We start from the raw sequence: 24086 nt of genomic DNA on the forward strand, positions 1-24086 counted from the left end.
CTGAAACCCAGAGGCTCTAACACCAGAAGTGCCGGGCAGGTGTTTTATGGTCTCTAGGTTGGCACGGAAGTATGCTTGGTGCTGAAGCCTGCTGAGACCTGGGCTCACCCGAGCCCCTCGCAGCCCTCGTGAGTGTCCCGCACATCGCTGGGATGTTTCTTGCATGAGTGCAGGTGCCGCCTGTTCCTGGGTCCACACTGCGTGCCCCTCATTGGCGTTTAGAGCCTGAAAGATTCTGAATTCCACAGAAATCAGGGAAGGACGGGCCTAGGCCTGCAGTTCTGAGGAGACCCGTGAACCTGGTTCGTGTGCTTGTCATGTGCTCTCGGGAAATACATTCTGTGTGGAGAGCCCTTCCTTCACGTCTCCTGCGGCAAACAGTCTTGGGGCCCTCATGACAGGAACATTTCTTTGAATTCTTTTTTTTTTTTTTTTTTTTTTTTTTTGAGACAGAGTCTCCCTCTGTCACCCAGGCTGGAGTGCAGTGGCGAGATCTTGACTCACTGCAACCTCCACCTCCTGAGTTCAAGCAGTTCACTGCCTCAGCCTCCCGAGTAGCTGGGATTACAGGCACCCGCCACCATGCCCAGCTAATTTTTGTATTTTTAGTAGAGACGGGGTTTCACCATTTTGGCCAGGCTGGTCTCGAACTCCTGACCTCGTGATCCACCTGCCTCAGCCTCCCAAAGTGCTGGGATTACAGGCGTGAGCCACTGCATCCGGCCCATTTCTTTGAATTCTTAAGAGAAAGCTTAGCCCTGCCTGCCAAATTCTTAGAAGTTACACACAGAGAAACTCCAAATTCATCACATAAACCACAATTTTGTGTTTTCGGTGCTCAGATATAGAACCTTCCCGTCCTTTTTCCCTTGTATGAAGCTTGTGTCCTCAATCACCGCAGAAATAGGTTATGACAGTTGCCTTTTAAGCAAGGAGATGTAAGCCTTGGTTCTGTTTCTCATAGAATTAAATAAACTTGAAATGTGCAGGGCTCATTGTGGAATCACCCCTGAGTGCTCCAAAACTCCCTGAAATCCGCTCATTAACACCAGACAGGTGCGACTCCTGGTGAGCCGGGTATTCCAGCGTGCGCCTGTTCTGTTTCACCTGCAGGGTGAGGAAAAAGTACTGGAAGATTGTCAGCTGCCAAAGGTTGATCTCATAGCTCAGGTGAAACAACTTCAGGAAAAACTGAACCGTTTGCTGTATTCCATGACCTTCCAGAATGTGGATGCTGCCAACACCAAATCTCCGTGGCCCTTGGCCTCAGCACACCCGTTGGAGAGCAGCTGGAGTGATGATTCCTGTGACGGAGAAGAGCCTGACATATCACCCACCGTAGACACGTGTGATGCCAATACAGCCACGGGGGGTGTAACTGATGTTATCAGAAATCAGGCCATAGACGCATGTGATGCCAATACAGCCATGGGGGGTGTAACTGATGTTATCAAAAATTGGGATTCCTTGATACCAGATGAAATGCCAGAATCTCCCATTCAAGAAAAATCAGAATGTCAGGACAGGTCCCTTTCTTCACCGACCAGCGTGCTTGGCGGCCCCCACCACCAGAGCCACACTGCAGAGGCTGGGTCCCGGAAGAGCCCGGTCGGGATGCTGGACCTGTCTTCCTGGAGTTCCCCTGAGGTCCTCAGGAAGGACTGGACCCTGGAGCCCCGGCCCAGCCTCCCTGTGACACCCCACTCAGGAGCCCTGAGCCTGTGCAGTGCTGACACATCCCTGGGGGACAGGGCGGACACCTCGCTGCCACAGACGCAGGGACCGGGGCTGCTTTGTTCCCCGGGTGTGTCCGCAGCAGCGCTGGCCCCGCGGTGGGCCGAGTCTCCGCCGGCTGACGACCACCATGTGCAAAGGACGGCTGTGGTAGGTGCCTGCTCTGCTCCCAGGCCCGTTGTTCCCGTGGGAATGTGGCCTGCCCAGCGCCACGGCAGCTGCCATTGTTTGTTCACCTCCTGACAGCTCACACCCCGCAGTCTGGGTGCCACCTCTGCAGGACTGGCATCATGGGAGCGTTTAGATTATTTCAGTTGTTCAGGTATTTTTAAAATGCCTGAGATGCATTTGCCTGCCTCAGACATACCCTGGGCATGCTTCTCCACTGACGCTGACTCCAACGGGCACAGCCACAGACACATCTTCGTGTGTGATGGGCATAGGGTTCTTTGTCCAGAATGGTTTTTTAGATTTATTTTTAGGAATGCTTCTTTTTTTTTTTTTTTTTTTGTGAGACAATCTCGTTCCGTCGCCCAGGCTGGAGTGCAGTGGTGCGATCTCGGCTCACTGCAACCTCTGCCTCCCCGGGTTCAAGCAATTCTCCTGCCTCAGCCTACCGAGTAGCTGGGACTACAGGTACATGCCACCACACTCGGCTAATTTTTGTAGTTTTAGTAGAGACGGGGTTTCACCATATTGGCCAGGCTGGTCTCGAACTCCTGACCTCGTGATCCACCCACCTCAGCCTCCCAAAGTGCTGGGCTTACAGGCGTGAGCCACCATGCCCAGCCAGAAATGCTTCATATTTTTAACAGGTTTCACATATGCTAATTAATTTTAATAATTTATGAGTTAGATCGTATTATTTCTAACATAATCATTTTGGGATTTTGTGTATCTTGAGTAAGATAAAATTAAAAATCAGGTATGGTTGGGCTTACGCTTATAGTCTCAGCGCTTTGGGAGGCTGAGGCGGGAGGATTGCTTGAGCCCAGGAATTTGAGACCGGGCTGGGTAACACGGTGAGACCCTGTCTCTACAAAAAACACAAAAAATTAGGTGGGCGTGCTGGTGCCACCCATGGTCCCTGGTCTTCAGGAGGCTGAGGCAGGAGGATCACTTGACCTCGGGAGGTTGAGGATGCAGTGAGCCAAGATTGAACCACTGCACTCCAGCCTGGGTGACAGAGTGAGACCCTCCCTCAAAAAATAATAATTTAGCAGATACATATTATCTGAAACATCCATATACTATCATTTCATGCAAAACAACTAAAATCTGAAATATTTACTATTGGCTACATTAAAATATTCCTAAAGAGCTGTGGGTGAATCTGATTAAATTGTTGGAAGCATTTGACCTGCGTGTGTTCACCAGTTTTGAGTTGTTTCATTTGGGGTCTATGTGGGAAGATAAATTCAGGCCTTTGAAAGTTTTCACCTGGCAAAGTCAGCTCTGTGATGTAATTACTCATTATTTTATGACCATTTAAAAATCTCTATTTGAACAGGAGAAAGATGTTGAAGATTTTATCACAACATCCTTTGATTCTCAAGAAACATTAAGTTCTCCTCCTCCTGGATTAGAAGGAAAAACTGATAGAAGTGAGAAAAGTGAGTTGGTTATCTTTCATTTTTAATTTTTTATTTCAGTGGTTTCCTAACACAGAATAGTCAAAAGAATTCCTGCATCCTTCGCCTGGTTCTGTGTCCGCCCCCCCGCCGACCTCCACCCCGCCTCTGCGCTTTGTCGGGCGTGCACCTGGGTCCTCTGGACTCCTGAAAACACGCCTGTACCTTTCACACAGCCAAGGTGGCCGGCCGGGGCCACGCTCCACCCTGGAATGTTCACCCTGATCCGAGGCTGGCGTCTCAGCTACAGCTACAGACCTTGCTCAGATTCGCCGATTGTCCCAGTGGTGTCCTTTATGGAAAAGACACCCCCGCTCGCAGGCTGTGTTCAGGTGTCTTTGGCAGGATGGAGACTGGGGCGGCGTACGCCATGTTTCCAGGCTCTGCTGCCTTGCCTGCCCGCCCTGCCCTTCCCTCCCCTTGGGGTGCACGTCCCTCTCTCTGCTGTGGGTTTCAGGGCACGGGCCCTGGAGAGGAGCCGAGGGGCCGCTGACTGTGGCGTGTCCTCGGCATGGCGCGTGGGGGGCCGCGTCTCCCCGGACCTCATGGTGGGAGGTGCGTGGGCTTGACTTGGGCCTTTGTGGTGGTGCCTGCCAGGTTTCCTCCTCCTCCTGTGGGAGATGCGGAGACTGAGTATTCTCTTCCCTGTCGTGCTCACGCCACTGGTCTCAGCCTCCCTTGGTTGCCTGGCCTGGATCAGTTGTGGCGGTTACCTGCCACGCCGTACTTTTTTTAATTTCATAACTTTTTCTACAATTGTTGTCTTTTTACAAGTCAGTCACCTTTTTTTTTTTTTTTGAGATAGAGTTTCGCTCTTGTTGACCAGGCTGGAGTGCAATGGTGTGATCTTGGCTCGCCGCAACCTCCGCCTCCCAGGTTCAAGTGATTCTCCTGCCTCAGCCTCCCTAGTAGCTGGGATTACAGGCATGTGCCACCATGCCCGGCTAATTTTGTATTTTTAGTAGAGATGGGGTTTCTCCATGTTGATCAGGCTGGTCTTGAACTCCCGACCTCAGGTGACCTCAGGTGATCCTCCCGCCTCAGCCTCCCAAAGTGCTGGGATTACAGGCATGAGCCATCGCTCCCGGCGTCAGTCACCTTTTGAGGTGCTCTAACTTTTTAAAAAATCTGTTGGATTTTTCAGCAATTGAGTGATTTTTGAGAACATGGTCACAATTTAATTAGAAATTTTAGTATTTGCAGAATAGGGTCGGCGGCTTTTTAATTTTGTTTTTATTTATTTGATGAGTAGTGAGCATGCAGGGTAACAGTTATGGGTGCTGAGAGGACCATTTCCTGAGCAGCCTGTGTCCCAGCTCCCCACTCAGGACTGCAGCTCCCTGGGGATGCCCACATTCAACTCTCAGAAATGTCTTCTCGTATTTGCTTTATTTTCAAACCCTATTTGCTGTTTAAAGTAGCATCTTCAGCCCTCCTAGCCCCTCGCCACGCGCCCCTTGCTACACGAGGTCCAGTCTGTATGCCCTGTGCTGTCACAGCCAAGGTTTGCCCTTCGAGGACGCGCCCCGTTTTCCAGCAGAGCCGCTGGAAGCGTGCGTCCCCCTCGAGCCACTTTTGTTTTTCTTGGCTCTGTTTCTCCTGTGTTCTTCATTGCTGTCCTTGCACACAGTGTCCAGGTGAATGTCATCCAAGCCTTCCAAGCCCAGCAGGTGCTTCCCCAACAACTCTTCAGGGGCTCCCAGGCGGCCCCTTGCCCCTCCTCAATGGTCTCTTATTTTTCGAGACAGGGTCTTGCTCTGTCATGCAGGCTGGAGTGCAGTGGCGTAGTCTCGACTCACTGCAGCCTCCACCACTGCAGCCTCCACCTCCCGTGCCCAAGTCATCCTCCCACCTTAGCCTCCCAAAGTGCTGGGATTACAGGCATGAGCCACTGCACCCAGCCGGCCCCCTCTTTTTTAATGAAACATGTCCCCAGAAGCCTCTGTAGAAAAGGTGTCTGGCAGGTGCTTGTTTTTGAGAACTTCCTCGTCTCCCTGGCGATTGTCGGTCAGTTGTCTGGTTGCAGACTGCACACTTGGGTTGGAAGGTATCGCGTGCCTGTCCACCGCCTCCGTGCCTGTGCCCTCCAGTGTTGCACGACCTTTGAGGGGCCCGCGTGGTCAGGGTGTCCACCGCCTCCATGCCTGCGCCCTCCAGTGACACGCGACCTTGGAGGCCTGCGCAGTCGGGGTGGAGGATTTCCTCCTTGTTCGTCCTTCCTCCAATCACTTCTCCTATGGTTTTCCCTCTTCTTTTTGTAATTCCTGTTATTCAACTATATCAGGCCTCCGGGATTGATTGTCAAATTTTCTTTCCCTATTTCTACTTCTTTTATTTTCGTTCTCATTTCTAAGAGGTTTTCTTTAGAACTTTATTTTTCAACATTTGTGCGAAGTGTTCTGTTTCTGCGCTCATATTTTAAATTTCTCAGAACTCTTTCTTATCCTAACTGTTCCTCTCTCCTTTAGCTTTAGCTCCTTGGTTTCTTTCTTTTTTGGGGGGCGTTCTTGAGTTTATTTTGGGCACAGCCAGGTGAGAGGTCCCTGCACCTGGAGGAAGGTGTTGGGCCCCGAGGTGAAGCATGGTTTGTGCTGAAGGCACAGGGTCCAGTGGGACAATGGGGAATGTGGTCTTGGACTTGTGGAGCTCTGACCACCCGCTGGCGGCATCTGCTGGCTGTGATCTCCTCTGGATGGAGTGGGCCGGGACGCGGTGCTGGGCACCCATGTCTCGGTGGCACTGGGTGACAGTGCCCACAGCAGTCACATCCCAGAGTTCCTGGTACACGCTGTGGGAGCTGCAGCTCAGGGAGATGCCAGCGTCCTTCACCCTCAGAGATTTCTCAAACACCTGAAGTAGATGATTTCCCCAAAGATTTCTTCGTCGTCATCTTTAGCTGAGATACACAGGGCAGAAGTAGGACTTGGCACCATGATTAGGCACAAAGATTTGCAGGTCGTAGGGGTGGCCTGAGGCATTTTGGGGGGTACAGGCAGCGACCCAGCACCCTGCACCCTTGCACTGCTCCTAAGGCCTTTGTGCTGCTCTTTCGGCACTTGCCACCACTCACAAAAAGCACTTTGTTGGTTCGTTTTGTGAATGACATGCCTGTTATTTCTCTGAGGGGGTCATCGTCATCCTCTGAGGTTGTCCTCTGCCTGCATCGTTGGCCTCTGCTCCTCCCCAGTGTGCTCTCTGCTCAGCAGGCTGTGCCGGGGCATCATCCCCCAGGTGCCCAGGTGCTGCAGCCTCTGCTCCCAAGGGAGCTTTGTCCACCCAGGGGCCCCATCTCGCTGGCATCCTCATCCTCCTGCTTTGAAGATCCAACACCCTTTTTCCAGGGCGCCTCCTCCTCATCTGGGTCTTGTGTCCCTGACACGATCCTGCCTTAGTTTCCAAAGCGCCCCCCTCCCTGTGGGCTGGCGCAGCTGCAGGTCTCCGGGATGGACCAGGGCCCTGTGCATTGGGAGGTTTTGAATTTTTCTCCTTGAGACCCCGTGCCCACCTGACACAGGAGCTGCACTGCAGGGGGGAGCTGCACTGCAGGGACCCCACCGCAGGCACGGTCAGCGTTTGCTGAGCAGTCATTGGACGCCCGTCCGCTGCCTGCCTTAGCTCCGTGGCAGGCGTGGAGGGTGCAGGCCCCGCACGTCCCGCTACTCTTGAGCTTGCCCAGGCCATCTGGGTTTTGTGGAGTCTTTGGGGGCCATGTCTGGAGAAGTGAGCAGAAGTCCCCTAAGGCTGACGCTGAAATCAGGGACTCAGGTGATGTACTCAACCTGCGAAGTTGCATTTTCTTACTTGACATGCGTCATTCTCACCAGGGTTGTTTTTATGAAAGCATTTTTGGGGCCCATCAGTGTTTTCTCCATGAGCAGAATCACAGTGTGGTTGTCGCTGGGGGCTGCGGGCCGATCACCCCTGTCCTGCCTCTGCAGTGCGTCCCCTGCGGAACCCCCTGGAGAGCTGTGGGTGGGACCCTGACCCTGTGGTGTTTTTAGGTGACGGCTCGGGTTTTGGAGCAAGACTGAGCCCGGGGTCAGGAGGCCCTGAGGCTCAACCTGCTGGTCCTGTGACCCCTGCTCCCGTCTCTGGAAGGTTTCAGCCACTGCCGGAAGCCATGAAGAAGGGAGTGCATCCGAAGCACGTGAAGGTATGGCTGGCAGGGGCGGCCCTCACAGCTTCACATGTGCAGCCTCGGGGCATCCCCTAAGCCCTATGTCCTGCCTTGCCAGGGAGAGCCTGGGAGGGCCAGCTTTTCCTGGGTGCCTCTGAGCACCTGCATTTTAATGACTCACAGGAGGCAGCCCCACAGTGGCCCCGGAAGCTGCCCGCCCAGCCCTGCACTGGCACCTTAGGTGGCCGCCTCCCATCTGGGCAGGGAGGGTTCTGTGAGCCCGTGGGCAGGTGGTGTTGCCCCGAGTCGCAGAGCCGGCCTGTGCCTCCCTCCCGCCTGTGCCTCCCTCCCGCGGGTGCCCTGTAGAGAAGCCGAGGTACCAGATGCCCCATTGCTCTAGGACTGAGCCGAGTTCTCTGCAGACGATGGGAGAGAAGCCACTCAGCCTCCTTGGAGTCAACTTTGAAGGCAGAATTTTGTGGAACTTTTCATAGGTTTTCTTTTCTCTCCCAGTTCAGCAGATCATTTTATGGCAAAACCATTGACAAAAACTTGGTTAAACAAGTGAGTGATAGAATGATGCCACTACAGGAGCTTAGTCAAGTGGTAAACATATTCCCAAACAACAGTTTTCACGTCAGCGAAACCTCTTCTGAGATTGCACAGTAAGTCCTCACTTAGCGTTGCCCCGAGGTTCCTGGAAACTGACCTCATAGGAAGGACACTCCTGTGCTGCTGGCCGCAGCTCCTGTTGTCTCAGCAGGCCCTAAGGGTGCCTTTGTTACATGCGTTTCGAAGTTGCGGTTTCCAAAACCCATCGATGACATTAAGTGAGGACTTACTGCATTCAGAATAAAACTTGTTTTACTTTATTTGGCTGGGCACGGTGGCCCATGCCTATAATCCCAGCACTTTGGGAGGCTGAGACAGGAGGATCGTTGGAGCCCAGGAGTTCAAGACCAGCCTGGGCAACATAGTAAGACCCCTCTCTGTCAGAACCGTGTCAATTAAACCTCTTGTTTTCATTAAAAAAAAAACAAAACTTATTTTACTTTCTTAAACATGGAAATTGGAGATATTTTTTAAAAAATCAGTTTTTTATTTCTTCTTTGCATTTCCTTTTTTTTTTTTTTTTTTTTTTGGTGAGACAGAGTCTCACTCTGTCACCCAGCGGTGCAGTCACAGCTCACTGCAACCTCTGCCTCCTGGGCTCAAACGATCCTCCCACCTCAGCCTCCCAAGTGGCTTGGATTACAGGCGTGAACCACCACACCCAGCTAATTTTTGTATTTTCTGTAGAGATGGAGTGTTGCCATGTTACCCAGGCTGGTCTTGAGCTCCTGAGCTCAAGTGATCTGCCCATCTCAGCCTCCCAAGGTGCTGGGGTTACAGTGTGAGCCACAGCGCCTGGCCTCAAATTTTTATACAATATAAAACGTCAAGGAGATGTTTCTGTTAGTGTTTCCTATGGAAAACAATCTAATATTAGAATTCCTGATTTTTAAGGAATACATTTGATTAATGTTAACTCTTCATGCTTAGGTTTCATAATTTAAAAAGAAAAGCAAAAAAGGCAGGAAAGGCCTCCTGTGGCCCTTGAGGCAGCAGCTGCGAAGTGGAGGAGGAAGAGGAGGGGGAGGGGAGAGGGGGAGGGAGAGGAGGAGGAGGGGGAGGGGAGAGGGGAGGAAGAGGAAGAGGAGGAACTGCTGTCCAGGGAGCACCTCCAGCTTTGAAAGGTCCCAAGTCCAGTTGAAAATCACAAGGAGTTTTTTTCACGAATGTCTCAGACTGTTTCAAACTCAGAGGTTTCCTTTATTGTCTTAATTTCTGGCCTGTGTTTTAGAGTGTGGAGCCCCGGGGTTGTGCCCACACTGATGCGGCAGTGGGGATCTGAGTGGAGCTGCGTGCTTGCCCTGCTTGGAGGTGACTCCAGGCGCGTGGGGGACACCCACTGCTCAGATGCAGCCACAGACGCCAAGAGTGTTGGTCGATGCTCTAATAGCCGCTGTGGCCCCTATGCTGAGGAGGCTGAGAGGTCCTGAGCACGGGTGGGGCCCCGGCCACTCTCGGCCACCTCCAGCCATGCCTGGAATTGAGCCATGAGTGGGCAGGGTAGGTGCTGGAGCTGAGGAAACAAGGACTCCCCACACCCCTGCCACCACCACCACTGACAGGCAGAGCTGCCTGGTCCTGACTGTGGAGGTGGCAGAACCTTCTCAGCCCTAGTGATTGTGTCTGTGGGACCCCCCAGGCTGCCTCACAGGCCATGTTCCAAGGTGCCCACTGGGCTCGGCCCCACTTCCCGGCCTCACGGGAACCCAGCTGCGAGGGCCCTGTGTCAGCTGGCGGGAAGCTGTGGCCCAGGGCCTCTGCATCTCTTCTTTGTAAGAGATGTTTTTTAAAATGCATTTTCTCCTCAATATAGAATCTAGAAAAGCATATTAAAAAGAAGGAAGTGGCCTGTCCTCTGCAGCTGGAACGGAGGGGCCAAGCAGCTTCAGGGCCTGCCCGCCACCCTGCTTCCCCGGCCCTGCTCCCACTGCACACCCCCCCCAACCCTGCTTCCCCAACCACGGCCTTGCTCCCCCCATCTCCGCTCCTCCCTGCACCACCCTGCTCCCACACCCCTGCTCCCCCCCAACCCCACCCTGCTCTGCTGCAGACCTCAGTTTGTATCCATCCTATGCCACATATGTTATGTTTAAAGTAAAAGTGTTTTCAGTTGTCAAAGATAATTATTTTTAGAATAAACATAGTATGCAATTTGTTTTCACTACTTTAGTGTTAATATTTGACTTTTTTTGGGCGTATCGTTAAAATTATAGGAAAGCATATTTTCAGTCAGTCACACCCCATCGTTGGCCTCATCATTGCCTCATTTTGCATTTCCCTCTTTTTGGACTTTATTAGATTATTTTTCTCTTCAGGTTTTTATACAGACGTGTCCTGTGCTTGGGCGTGTGCTCATGTGGTGGTGACCGCGCGGAGCCTCTGGGCTCTGGGCTCTAGGCTAGTCGTGACACCAGCTTCTCCATAGGGCCGTCTGCTTACCCCTCAGCCTCTCTGGCGAGACAGTCAAGTGTGTGTCCAGACACCCGCTGCTGCGTACTCGGTGGTATGAAGCAGCCACCTCATGTTCACAGACCTGTGGGCAGGGCCTGCTGGTGGGGATGGTTTTCTCTGCTCCCCATGCCTGGCACAGGCAGCTTCACCCCACGCTGGTGATTGGCACTGGCCTCAGCCGGACCACGCATAGAGGCCTCCTGGGTGGCCATCGTGTGGCCTCCTCGTAGCGTCCCAGGAGGGCAGGGAGTGTGTGATATGTTTGTGATCTTGCTGTGGACATTGGCCTAAAGCCCTGCCCTGAGCTTTGTCCAGGCTTAGACGCGGGACGGTGTCCCCCTCAGGGAGCAGGTGGAGTGGAGGAAGTAGCAGGACCATCTTTGGAGTGGCTTATAGAGGCAGGTGGAGTGGAGGAAGTGGCGGGGGCCATCTTTGGAGTGGCTTATAGAGAAATTCACTCCAAGCCTGGCTTCCGTGTTACCTCTCTGAAGGTCAGGAGAGGTGGGCTTGAAAACCTTGTAGCTTGAGAAGTGGGTGCTGCCTGTACGAAGCCGAGGTGGTGCCCTCCCTCTCCACAGCTGCCTGCCCTTCACGGAGTCCTGGCTGCAGCTCAGAGCCGCAGGTGGTGTAGAGCGTGGCTGTGTGGGGTGGCAGGCGACTCCCTTCTGACGTGCTTTCCCGCCACAGGCTTTGCTGCAGATGGTGCGTGACGAGAGCCACCAGATCCTGGCGCTGTCAGAAGGCCTTGTACCCCCGAGCGGCGAGCCGCGCCCACCCCGGAAGGAAGACGAGGTACAGGACGGCTCGCTCCATGGGGGAAAGACACAGGTTTATTTTGCACCTCACACACTTCTTTTCCAAAGGATTTAAGGAGCTTGCGGTAACAGCCGCGTCCTTAGGGCCACGTGGAGACTAGGATTTCTTTTTTTTTTTTTTTTGAGACGGAGTCTCGCTCTCTCTCCCAGGCTGGAGTGCAGTGACACAATCTCAGTTCATTGCAACCTCCACCTCCCCGGGTCAAGCAGTTCTCTGCCTCAGCCTCCCGAGTAGCTGGGATTACAGGTGCACACCACCATGCCCAGCTAATTTTTGTATTTTTAGTAGAGATGGGGTTTCACCATGTTGGCCAGGCTGGTCTTGAACTCCTGACCTCGTAATCCACCTGCCTCGGCCTCCCAGAGTGCTGGGATTACAGGCGTGAGCCACCGTGCCTGGCCTAGGATTTTTTTAGCACGGCCAAAAAGACTGAGGTCCAAGAACCGTGGGGAGGCCTCCCCATCTCCCACAGCCAGCGCAGGCTCTCGGGGCAGGTTCCCTGTGGGACATGGAGGTGTGTGGGGGGCAGAAGGGCTCAGGGCTTTCAGGCCTGTGCCCTGTGTGAGCCTGTGGGGAGGCTGAGAGTGGCCTCTCCTGGCCATGTGACCCTGCGGACTCGGCCCATTCCAGCACTTGTCCCCCAGGGTGTCTTCTCCTGCCACTCGGGTGACTTGCCCTCCGGCCTCATTCCTCCCCTTGGGTCTCTCCTACCTCCCCCTCCACACCCCAAGCCCCAGCAACTGGACTTCAGGGCCTCACCTCTGTGCTGTCCACCCTGCGCCCCACTTTTGCCCAGGCCCTCCCCATCTCCCTGCCTGTCTGCTTCCAGCACCAGGGCCTGTGGAGCTTGTGGAGTGGGCGCCAAGCCCCATCACGCTCCCTCCCATCTCCGTGCCTGCCCTGTCCTGCCCCTGCGCCTGCCTCTGACTGGGATCAAAGCTTTGTGAGGGAGGGAAGGGCTTTGTCCCTGTGCCTGGAACACACAGGGTGTGCTGGTGCCATGGAGAGCCGGTGGGAGGGTCAGCCCCGCCCGCCCCTCCAGCAGGCCCTGGTTGTGTGCGAGCGGCAGCCTGGCTGGCATTCAGGAGGCTCATCGGTGCTGCACGCCGCCCCTGGGGACCAGCAGGTAGCCCCTTGCAGCCTTAGGTCCCCTCCAGGCCCTGGGCCTCGAAGGTGCAGCAGCAGGAAAAGAGGGAAGGAGCTTTGCTGACATTTTCCTGACCTTACTTTATCGTCTTTTTCAGTTTCTTCTGTGCTCACGATGGCAGCCTTTGCTTCTCATGCCCTGAATGGCCCTGGGCAGTGTGTGTCTTCTCTTCTGTCAGGGTCATTTCTGTTTGAACGGCTGTCAGTCTGCTCAGCTGCCGTAACAAAACACCCCAGACTAGGGGGCTTAAACAGCAGACATTGGTTTCACCTGTTGTGGCATCAGGGTGCCCACAGGGTTGGATTCTGGTGTAGGCGCCCTTCCTGGTTTGTAGACAGCGCCTATGTGCTGTGTCCTCACATGATGGAGAGAGCGAGTGAGCTCTGGTATCTCTTCCTCTTCTTATGAGGCCTCATTTATCCTGAATCACCTCCCGCAGGCCCCATCTCCAAACGCAGTCACACTGCGAACTCTGGGGCACAGGCTTGCAGGTGCATTTGTGAGGACGCCACGTTTCTTCCTTCTTCCTTTAGGAAGTGCCCACCACGTGCCCTGATTGGAGAGGAGACCTTCTGCAGGTTGTGCAAGAGGCATTTGAAAAAGAGCAGGAGCTGCAGCCCCGACACAGTGGCTCAGATCCGGGGGATCACAGCTCCCTGCTTGAAAGGCTGGAGAAGATCATCCGTGAGCAGGTGAGTGTCAGCTCTGCCACCAGGCCTCAGTTTGCCCCAGGGGTCCAGCCCTGGCAGAGAGGGTGACACAGACTGTTTTGTGTGTGAATTTCCGTTTGTGTGTTTCTCTCGACTGCTGGAATGTGGCTGTGCTCACCCAGGCGTTCACGCTCAGTCCATGTGGGATGCTGCACTTTTCCACCTGCAGCTGTAACAGAACAGAGATGCACTCTCAGACCTCACTCTTTTCTGAGACAGGTGGCTAAAGAAACGTTCTCCATTCCAAGTAGCCCCTTCTGGGTTGGGAGGTGCTCTGTATGCAGGGCTGGGTGGCGTTGGTGCCATGGGGACACTAGAAATCCTGTTCCTGCCAGCGTATACATGAGGAGACCTAGTGTTGAGAATAACTGGCTTGCAGGCCTCACGCAGGGTAGCGCAGCCCAGCCCTGATGCCTGCAGGCCCCAGAGCTGAGGCCCAGCAGCTACTGTGCACCCATCCCACACTCAGCAGGCTTGTCCTGGCAGAGCGGGTTTTGAGGGCGGGCAGCAGGGAAGGCCGGGGCATGGGGTGGCTGCCCAGTGCTCAGGCTGCTTTTCCCGTTGTGCCCCCAGGGAGACCTGCAGGAAAAGTCCCCGGAGCATCTTCGCCTGCCGGACCGGAGCAGCCTGCTGTCCGAGATCCAGGCTCTGCGCGCCCAGCTGCGCATGACGCACCTGCAGAACCAGGAGAAGCTGCAGCACTTGCGCACGGCGCTGACAAGCGCAGAGGCGCGTGGGAGCCAGCAGGAGCACCAGCTGCGCAGGCAGGGTGGGTGCCACTGTCTACACTGCCTGTGGGGCCCGGCCTCTGCACCTGCCCACCCGACACTCACCTGTGTGGCCTTGAGAGCAGCGGGTGGTGACAGGGCATCATCTCGTCAAGCCCCTGAGTGTTGCCATGGTTGTCAGCTGATAGAACTGAGCAGAAAGGACCCTGGAGACAGGCAGCGCTGGGTGGGGCTGGCACAGCCTCACTCTTGGGCCTGGTGTGGGCAAGAGAGGCCTGGGTTGGGCTCTGAGTGCTGGCAGATTCTTGGGAGCTCGTGCTAGAGTTCAGGAATGTCTTGTAGGTTTCTACATTTAATTTAGTTACTTCGGGAGTTTTTATGTAGATGCTCAGGTCATCTGTGGGTAAGTAACGATTTTTTGTTTCCTGCCCACGTTCTCTCGCGTGCTGTGTCGTCAGCTGTGTGGGCAGATGCTGTTCCCTGCTCTTAGTTTTGGGGGCAGGAGCTGGTCTCGTACCCTTGCATGTGGGGTCAGGCGCCCTTGGTCAGCTTGGGGAAGTGCCCTCTGTTCCTAGTTTTGGATTCTGTCAAGGGAAACGGCCTTGCAGTTCAGCCCACGGCCCTTGTCCCAGCGCCCGTGCCCTTTGTGCTCTCTGGGGCTGGGGGCTGGCGCTGTGTGAGCGCTCATGAGGGGCACAGGGGGGCTGGTGCTGTGCACATGCTCATGGGCACGGGCGATGGGTGCCGGCGCTGTGTGCATGCTTGTGAGGGGCACGGTGGGGCCGGCGCTGTGGAAACGCTCGTGAGGGGCACAGTGGGGCCGGCACCATGCGAACGCTAGTGAGGGGCATGGAGGGGGTGGCGGTGGGCCAGTGCTGTCCGAGTGCTCGTGAGGGGCACTGGTCTGTTTTCTGTTATGCCTTTTTGGTCTTGGTGCTGGGTAGCGCCAGTCCCACGGGGGTGCGGGAAGTATTTGGGAAGCAGCCCCTCTGCCCTCCGTTGTCTAGAATTGGGGTTATTTCTTCCTTAAGTTTTGGGAGAATTTTCCAGTAAAGCCACCTGGGCCTGGAGTTGCCCCTGTTGGAGGCAGTTTAGGGTGTGAGTGGGGGTGGGGTGGCGTCTTTAGGACAGCCCCAGGGCTGTATCACTCCTGGACTCTGTGTGCAGGAGGGTGGGCCCCGGAAGGAAATGGGCACAGAGAGCAGAATTGACCATCCTGGTTCCACCCGCAATGAAAGCTTTTAGTCCACAGAACCTCCTTTCTTCCCGAAGCACATACACCCCACGCCCCCACAAGTCTGTCTCTAACCTAGTGTCACTTGTGCAGCACGAGGAGCTCATGGGGGCCTGTGTCTGTTCTTTTGTCTTTCTCAGTTGAACTGCTGGCTTATAAAGTAGAGCAGGAGAAGTGCATTGCTGGTGACTTGCAGAAGACGCTGAGTGAAGAGCAAGAGAAAGCAAACGGCGTGCAGAAGCTCCTGGCGGCGGAGCAGACTGTGGTGCGAGATTTGAAGTCCGACCTCTGTGAGAGCAGGCAGAAGAACGAACAGCTGTCCCGGTCCCTCTGCGAGGTGCAGCAGGAGGTCCTCCAGCTGAGGTGCGCCTGATCCACCTTCCCTGGACACTGGCGGGAGTCTCCCTGTTGTGGCCATGGTTTTCTTGCTGATGAAGGGAAACAGAACCTCTGGTGGGCCGCAGTTGGGCAGCCCCAGGGGCACCGTGCCCTGCTGTCCCTGGGTTGATAATCCTGTGGTGGGTGGTGAAGCACATGCGTGGGACCTGGCAGGGCTCTGCCTCCTCTCCTGGAGCTCCCGGCTCCCGGGAGCACACTCTGGCCCATGTGGTCAGATTGTTCTGTGATGTCTCCACGCAGATCCATGTTGAGCAGTAAGGAGAACGAGCTGAAGGCCGCGCTTCAGGAGCTGGAGACTGAGCAGGGGAAGGGGCGTGCCCTGCAGAGCCAGCTGGAGGAGGAGCAGCTGCGGCACCTGCAGAGGGAGGGCCAGAGTGCCAAGGCCTTGGAGGTAACAGGGCGTCAGGGCAAGGCAGCCGGCATGGGCTGTGTCCACTGGAAGCCTGAAGCCATGCTCCTCTTTCATCCTTCTTTTCCTGTTCTCCATGGCAGTGTGCCCAGTTGACAGCAGTGTGACGTAGCAGGATAGGGCTGTGTTTTCAGGTAAAATTGCACCTTGGTGTAGAGGCAGCCACCACAGGGCGAACAGTGCAAATGACCCGTGGTGGCACGATACTCCTGCTCAAAGCCCCCACTGTCCCTGAGCACTTGCTGTGGAGATGGACACAGCCTCCTCGCTGGCATCCAGACAGAGCGCAGCCTCAGAGGTCTGTGCACAAGGCAGGCTGGTGGTGGGGCCCTCTGCTTTGTATGGCGGAGGCCCAGCAGGCATCCTGTGGCTTCCGAGCAAGTCAGCCTCAGTTCCGTGGGTTATGGCTTTCAACAGCATGGAAATGGTGGTTCATAGCAAGCTGGGTGTGTGTCTCTGAGCCTCCGGTGGAGTGATTTTCTGGAGAGGGTGCAGGAGCCTTCAGTGGAGTGATTTTCTGGAGAGGGGCAGGAGCCTTCAGTGGAGTGATTTTCTGGAGAGGGGCAGGAGCCTTCAGTGGAGTGATTTTCTGGAGAGGGGCAGGAGCCTTCAGTGGAGTGATTTTCTGGAGAGGGGCAGGAGCCTTCAGTGGAGTGATTTTCTGGAGAGGGCAGGGGACATCTCTGAACCCAGGACGCGTATGTGCAGCTACTCAACACCACTTCCAAAAAAAGTATGTCATCTCCGCAGTCTGGGTTTTTTGTTACTTGATGAACTAACAAAAAAATCTTGTCCCTACATATGGCTAACAGGGTGCATTTCAAAAGGTAGCATTGCTGGGCTAAAGTATATAAACAAACGTGGACAGGAAAACCATGTAGATGCTTTTCCTCTTGATTCAGTGTCTCCCATCGTATGTGTTTGCTGTCTAGGAGCTGCGGGCGTCTTTGGAGACACAGCGTGCTCAGAGCAGTCGACTCCGCGTGGCACTGAAACACGAGCAGACGGCCAAGGACAACCTGCAGAAGGAGCTGCGCATCGAGCACTCACGCTGCGAGGCCTTGCTGGCTCAGGAGCGGAGCCAGCTCTCTGAGCTCCAGAAGGACCTTGCAGCTGAGAAGAGCCGCACCCTGGAGCTGTCAGAGGCCTTGCGGCATGAGCGGCTCCTGACGGAGCAGCTGAGCCAGAGGACACAGAAGGCTTGCGTGCACCAGGACACACAGGCCCATCACGCTCTGCTGCGGAAGCTGAAGGAGGAGAAGTCCCGGGTGGTGGACTTGCAAGTGATGCTTGAAAAGGTGCAGCAGCAAGCCCTGCATTCTCAGCAGCAGCTTGAGGCTGAGGCTCAGAAGCACTGTGAGGCGCTCAGGAGAGAGAAGGAGGTAAGTGCCACACTGAAGTCGACAGTGGAAGCCCTGCACACCCAAAAACGAGAGCTGAGATGCTCTCTGGAGAGAGAGAGGGAGAAACCAGCGTGGTCGCAGGCAGAATTAGAGCAGTCACACCCACGGTTGAAAGAGCAAGAAGGACGCAAGGCTGCGAGGAGGAGCGCGGAGGCCGGGCAGAGCCCAGCGGCTGCGGAGCGGTGGAGGAAGTGGCAGAGAGACAAGGAGAAGCTGGTGAGAGCCGCCTGCCGGCGGAGCGTCCACACCTAAAAACGATAAGCAATTGGAGTTAGGATGGTTCATGTGGGGGACACGAGATTTATGTCTGGCCCTCTGATCTGGTCTGCCCTGGCCTGTGTGCCCTGACGCTGGCACCACACTGCTGTTACTGTAGCTTTCGAGAAAGTATTGAAATCAGGAAGTGTGATTTCTCCAACCTCCTTCTTCCTCTTGAAGATAGTTTCAGCTCTGTGGGGCTTCTTGCTATTCCATAGGAATTTGAGGATTGGTGTTTCTGTTTCTGCAGAACCTGCCATTGGGATTTTCTTAGGGATGGTGTTAAATGTGCTGATCGCTCTGGGTAGTATTGACATCTGGACAGTGTGAAGTCTTTTGATCCACACGATTACAGAATGTGTCTCTCCATTTAATTAGGTTTTTTTTTGAGATAGGGTCTGGCTCTGTCACCCCGGCTGGAGTGCAGTGATGAGATCTCAGCTCACTGCAATCGCTGCCTCCTGGGTTCAAGCGATTCTCCTGCCTCAGCCTCCCATGTAGCTGGGACTGCAGGCACATGCCACCACACCTGGCTAATTTTTGGATTTTTAGTAGAGACAGGGTTTTTCATGTTGGCCAGGCTGGTCTCAAACTCCTGACCTCAGGTGATCCGCCCGCCTTGGCCTCTCAGACTGCTGGGATTATAGGCATCAGCCACCATGGTCGGCTGTTTACTTAGGCCTTCTTTAGTTTCTTTCAGTAGTGTTTCATTGCTTTCAAAATATAAGTTTTATACTTTTGTTAAATTTATTTACTTATTTTTTGAGATGGAGTCTCATTCCGTCACTCAGGCTGGAGTGCAGTGGCACGAACTCAACAATGTTGAATAGAAGTGATGAGAGCAGGCCGGGCACGGTGGCCAATGCCTGTAATCCCAGCACTTTGGGAGGCCAAGGCGGGCAGATTACTTGAGGTCGGGAGTTCGAGACCAGCCTGGCCAACATGGCGAAAGCCCATTTCTACTAAAAATACAAAAAATTAGCCAGGCATGGTAGTGTGCACCTGTAATCCCAGCTACTCGGGAGGCTGAGGCAGGAGAATTGCTTGAACCCGCAAGGCAGAGGTTGCAGTGAGCCGGGATTGCGCCACTGCACTTCAGCCTGGGCAGCAAGAGCGAGACTCCATCTCAAAAAAAAAAAAAAAAAGCTCTTCGGAATAGTCGTAGTTTTTTTATCTCCAGAAGCCTTGGAGAGTGGAGAGGTGGTTTGGTGGTGCAGACAGTGTGGCGAAGCATGGCAGGGGCGTCTACACAGGACTCTAGCTGAGGGTGAGACGTGGTGTGTGTGTTTGCCTTTCTCCCGGGCAAGGGCTCTGCCTTTCATGGAATGCTCAAAGGAGTCTTTACTTTTTGAGAACTTCCTGAAACCACACCTGAAGTTACCAGCCAAAACCTTCAATTTTGATTGTTTATTAAAAAGAATAGTAACATGAGTGCTTAGAAAATATTTTCTAAGTTGTATTAGTGACTTGCTTCAGGATGCACCTTGACCTGTATTTTGAGTGAGGTGGCCCTTCCAGAGTGATTTTTTTTTTTTTTTTTTGAGGCAGAGTCTCGCTCTGTCTTCCAGGCTGGAGTGCAGTGGCACGATCTTGGCTCACTGCAGCCTCTACCTCCCAGGTTCAAGTGATTCTCCTTCCTCAGCCTCCTGAGTAGCTGGGATTACAGGTGCATGTCACCACGCCCAGCCCAGCTAATTTTTGTATTTTTAGTAGAGACGGGGTTTCACCATGTTGGTCAGGCTGGTCTTGAACTCCTGACCTTGTGATCAGTCCGCTCACCTTGGCCTCCCAAAGTGCTGGCTTACAGGCATGAGCCACCGTGCCCGGCCTCCAGAGTGGTTGTTACTGAGGACAGTGAATTTGATCTGGATTGTAGAACCCTTCTCTAGCTGTAGCCGTGGAAGCCTCCCAAGATAGTGGCATGCTGGAGACAGTTCCATCTTTTCTAAATAATAGAATCTCATTAGTTCCTCTGTATCTTCCTTTCCTTACTCGAAAACAGAAAAGATACTCATTCCTGTTTAAGAGGCCCGAGCATTGAGTGAGGCGCTGTCAGGAGGGTGGAATCTGAGCTGCACCCTGGTCACCGCAGCGGCAGGGGTGCTGGTGCCATGCAGTGCAGGCTCAGCTGTGGGTCCTCTGGGCTGGGGCGGCCTCAGCTCGGTGCTGGGGTTCCCTCCCTGACATGGCAAGCCGCCGTCTGTGTGTCTGCATCTTGGGCCTCTTCCCGCCGGATCTGTCTTTGTGTTGTCACAAGGAAGCCCCAGCGGCGCTGCTGGGAATCCGAGGCCCTTCAGAGGCTGCTTCGTCCTTCCTTGCCCCATCGTGCAATAGATCTTCTGTCCCCTGCCTGGCGGGAGTCGGGCCCTGGGCAGGGGCTCAGGCGCTTGCTGACACGCTTCTCCCAGGCACCGGACATGGCCTGTGCCCCCGTCCTGCAGAAGGAAAGGCTGCTGCTCCTTGAGGTCTGGCTTAGGAGCCCAGGCCCACGTGGCCACCCAGGCTCAGCCCCAGGGCTGCACTGAGGCTCATACGTGTGTGCACGTTCACATGCACAAATGTGCCAGTCCGTGTCTATGTTGGTATGAACATCTGGGCATGTGCGTGTACATATGTGGATGAGTGGGACCAGGGCACAGGGACGCGTCATCCGGTCTGTTTCAGCTTCTCACGCTCCTCTCCTTTGGACCCCGCGTGCTTGCCCTGGGCTTAATGAAAGCCTGATAGTTTTAAAAACTACAATGGAAACGCTTTTACCACTGAATCATTCTGGGGCGTGATTCAGCTGCCTCCATGCTGGAGGGACACAGAGCAGCACAGTACGAGGGTGTGCAGTGCGTCAGCTGTAGGTCCCAGTGCAGGACCACAGAGGCCGCCTGCCCGAGAGCCTGTTTCTGGTCTTCGAGGGGCCTCCCCTGTAACGCGGCTGTGTGTTTTGGGCTTTTGCTTGGCAGTTTTTTTTTTTTTTTTTTTGTAGATGGAGTCTCACTCTGTTGCCAGGCTGGAGTGCAGTGGCGCAATCTCAGCTCACTGTAACCTCTACCTTCTAGGTTCAAGCGATTCTCCTGCCTCAGCCTCCTGAGTAGCTGGGATTACAGGTGCGCGCCACCACGCCCAGCTAATTTTTATATTTTTGGTAGAGATGGGTTTCCTCATGTTGGCCAGACTGGTCTTGAACTTCTGACCTCAGGTGATCTGCTCGCTGCAGCCTCCCAAAGTGCTGGGATTACAGGCGTGAGCCATCACACCCTGCTGGCAGTTTTGTGTTTTGTTTTGTTTTTGAGATGGAGTCTCGCTCTGTTGCCCAGGCTGCAGTGCAGTGGTGCGGTCTTGGCTCACTGCAAGCTCCACCTCCCAGGTTCACGCCATTCTCCTGCCTCAGCCTCCCAAGTAGCTGGAACTACAGGCACCCGCCACCACGGCCGGCTAAGTTTTTGTATTTTTAGTAGAGACGGGGTTTCACCGTGTTAGCCAGGATGGTCTCAATCTCCTGACCTCATGATCTGCCCGCCTCGGCCTCCCAAAGTGCTGAGATTACAGGCATGAGCCACCGCACTGGGCCAGCAGTTTTGTTTTTGGACACTGACGTGAACGTCTTCTCTGTCTTTTTTCTGTTAACAACAGCGAGAATTAGAACTGCAGCGTCAGCGTGACTTGCATAAGATCAAGCAGCTTCAGCAGACGGTTAGAGACCTGGAGTCGAAGGACGAGGTGCCTGGCAGCTGCCTCCACCTGGGTTCTGCCCGCAGGGCTGCCGGCTTGGATGCGGACCACCTCCGGGAACAGCAGCGAGAGCTGGAGGCGATGAGGCAGCGGCTGCTCTCTGCTGCCCGGCTTCTCACCAGCTTCGCTAGCCAGGCCGTGGACAGGTGTGCACCCACGCCACCTGGCGCTCGCTGGTCCCTTGCAGCCACCCCTCTGTCCCAGACCCGTCCTGAGGGCTTGGGCGCGTCTGGTGTGAGGCCTCTGCTCCTTTGCACTTAACGCTCTAGTCCTCTTCCTGGGACTTGCCTGAGGGATTCCGGATCGGCAGGATGGCATGTTCATATTCTAACATCAGAGAAAAAAATCCTGTGATTCAAAATACACCTGACGTGGGGCTTCCATGTTCCTTTGAGGGTTGGCTTGATTATCTTTACACTCTGTGTAGTTGCTCACCACCCACAGGGTCGGGTTTGGAGCCTCCTGTGCCCCCCGGCTGGCGCTGCCCAGTGTCACTCAAGGCCACTCACACCCAGGATGACGATCGTGATATTTCATATGGGCAGAAAGGGTAATGCTAATGTTTGTCTTTTTCCCTATACACAGAAACTCAGCAAATACAGTTTTTCTTTCTATACTTGGACTTAATGTATAGAGCAGCATGATTTCTAAGCAAAGTTTCACTTAGGACAGCATTTTAAATCATTCATTCCAGAGGTGAGCCATAGGACCTGGCAGGCGGTGGCTTCCCGTGCTCAGTGGCGCGCCTCCTGGCTGGAGGTTTCTGAGCTCTGCAGAAGCGTCCAGCCACAGGCCTGTTGCCCCGTGGGCCTCTGGCTCTGCCTCACGGCTGGATGAAGTGATTCACACACAGGCTTCTCAGGAACCCGTCTTGTCTCTCTTGAGCTGCGAGCTCGTTTAGTTTTGGATAATGGTCACTTGGGGCGCGTATGCACCTTTAAGTGCCCATTTATTTTTACAGGACAGTTAATGATTGGACGTCATCCAGTGAGAAAGCGGTGATGTCTTTACTGCACACGTTGGAGGAGCTGAAGTCTGACTTGAGCAGGCCCATCTCCTCCCAGGTAAGGGGTGAGCGCCCCCAGGTCCCTGCCCCAGCTCCTCCCCCAGAGGGGCCCTCTCGGCAGCTTTGTGGTTCTTTTTCATGCTGCCCAGTTGTTCTTCCTCCCTCGCTGCCTTCTCTGAATTCATGGTTGCTATCTGGGTGAGTGGGTGGGGTCAACCCTGTGGGCCGAGTGGGGACGGATGTCCTCCATGTCCTGGGGCACTTGTGTGGTCTCCGGGGGCTGAGCCCTGCTGCCACGGAATGCTGCGTGACTGTGTGGACCCCCTCACGTGCTGCTTGCTGTGCATGACCCGGACGCATCGCGGGCTGCTGGTCAGGAGGGGCTGTGGTTCTGCTCCGGTGCTGGAGGCCGATGTTCACCTCCACCTAGCCCAGCCTGCTGGCTTTGTATTTGTGTTGATGGCCTTTGCTAGAAACAAAAACCCAAGTCCTCCTTGGAAAGTCTGAGCTCACTGTAAGCTGCCTCTGAAGGAGGTGGGAATCTGGCTGCTGGTGTAAATTCTTGATGCGTGTTCTGTGGCATTTATGAAATCATGACTTTCATCGTGGAGCCCACGCATGTGAGGTGCAGGAGAGCTGCACCGCTTGCCCTCCGGCCCCGCCAGCTGAACGTCGTCGTGGGTGGGGTGCACCCTACGCCCTGTGTTGGGCCCTGGTGACCTTTCAGTGTGCCCACCCTCCGCAGGCTGAACGTCCTTTTGATGGTGGAAGTAATAAACCTGTTTTGAGGGGCTTCACATCTGCCACCTTGGGATGAACTAACAATGATCCAGCCACCTGTTAATTTCAGTGCTGTTAGAACAACCAAACTGGCTATGCTTTGTGACGGGCCTGCATTGTTCATACAAGCCAGTTTCGTGCAAAGTCTGTGATTCAATGACTTTTACAATTTTCTGCCAGCTCCACAAGCTTCCTATGGAACCCCAGACACATTAATTACAATCCCTAAAAATAACTGTTGACAAAAAAACACAAGTAACGTGCATGCCCTTTAACAACAAATTCTGACAAATTTATTTTCTTTTCTCCAAGAAAAAAATGGCAGCAGAGCTGCAATTCCAGTTTGTGGACGTCCTGCTGAAAGACAATGTTTCCCTCACAAAAGCCCTCAGCACGGTGACCCAGGAGAAGCTGGAGCTGAGCAGAGCCGTGTCTAAGCTTGAGAAGATGCTGAAGCACCATCTGCAGAAGGGCTGCAGCCCGAGCGTAGGTGTCTGTGCTTAACTCTCACCTGCCTCAGCCTAACCCGCCATGGTCCAGAGCAGCTCCACCCCACAAGAGGCTGGGCTCCCTTTACGGACCTGGGGATGTGGGCGTCAGCTTCTCCCTAACCGCCAGGCTCTGTTGCCTCTCTCTGAAGCCTTGCTAAATGTTGTGGGACGTTTGAACATCTCAGCCGACTTCCGGTTCCACCACAGACAGCGTCCTCACTAACCCTGATCACTACTTGAGGTTTGGTGCATGTTCATAAAAGGGTATTTTGACTAAGAATATTATAATCTGATCTAATTTAGAGTTTTATTTAAAGTGATTTATATATTTTTTTTGTTTTTTTGAGACAGAGTCTTGTTCTGTTGCCCAGGCTAGAGTGCAGTGGCGTGATCTCGGCTCACCGCAGCCTCCACCTCCCAGGTTCAAGCAGTTCTCC

General features: G+C 54.3%; 1 protein-coding gene across 18 annotated transcripts in view; it reads left to right on the plus strand.

Annotated features, from left to right (window-relative positions):
• PCNT (pericentrin) overlaps positions 1–24086 on the plus strand; it is a 122299-nt gene that overhangs the window by 91242 nt on the left and 6971 nt on the right. For 11 of the 18 annotated variants that reach the window (XM_063720941.1, XM_054542709.2, XM_024239384.3 and 8 more), the window contains 12 exons: positions 1114–1884; positions 3245–3347; positions 7367–7518; positions 11233–11337; positions 13042–13200; positions 13792–13987; positions 15321–15543; positions 15820–15970; positions 16921–17607; positions 21274–21518; positions 22334–22436; positions 23471–23644. In XM_063720941.1, coding sequence (XP_063577011.1) covers positions 1114–1884; positions 3245–3347; positions 7367–7518; positions 11233–11337; positions 13042–13200; positions 13792–13987; positions 15321–15543; positions 15820–15970; positions 16921–17607; positions 21274–21518; positions 22334–22436; positions 23471–23644 — 3069 coding nt within the window. Of the gene's footprint in view, positions 1–1113; positions 1885–3244; positions 3348–7366; positions 7519–11232; positions 11338–13041; positions 13201–13791; positions 13988–15320; positions 15544–15819; positions 15971–16920; positions 17608–21273; positions 21519–22333; positions 22437–23470; positions 23645–23798; positions 23891–24000; positions 24071–24086 lie in introns of all 18 variants that reach the window. The other 7 variants (XM_063720942.1, XM_063720943.1, XM_063720944.1 and 4 more) reach the window with 3 other exon arrangements.

The sequence above is a fragment of the Pongo abelii genome, chromosome 22 (assembly GCF_028885655.2).
Source record: "Pongo abelii isolate AG06213 chromosome 22, NHGRI_mPonAbe1-v2.0_pri, whole genome shotgun sequence".
In the NCBI taxonomy this organism is placed as follows: Eukaryota; Metazoa; Chordata; class Mammalia; order Primates; family Hominidae; genus Pongo; species Pongo abelii.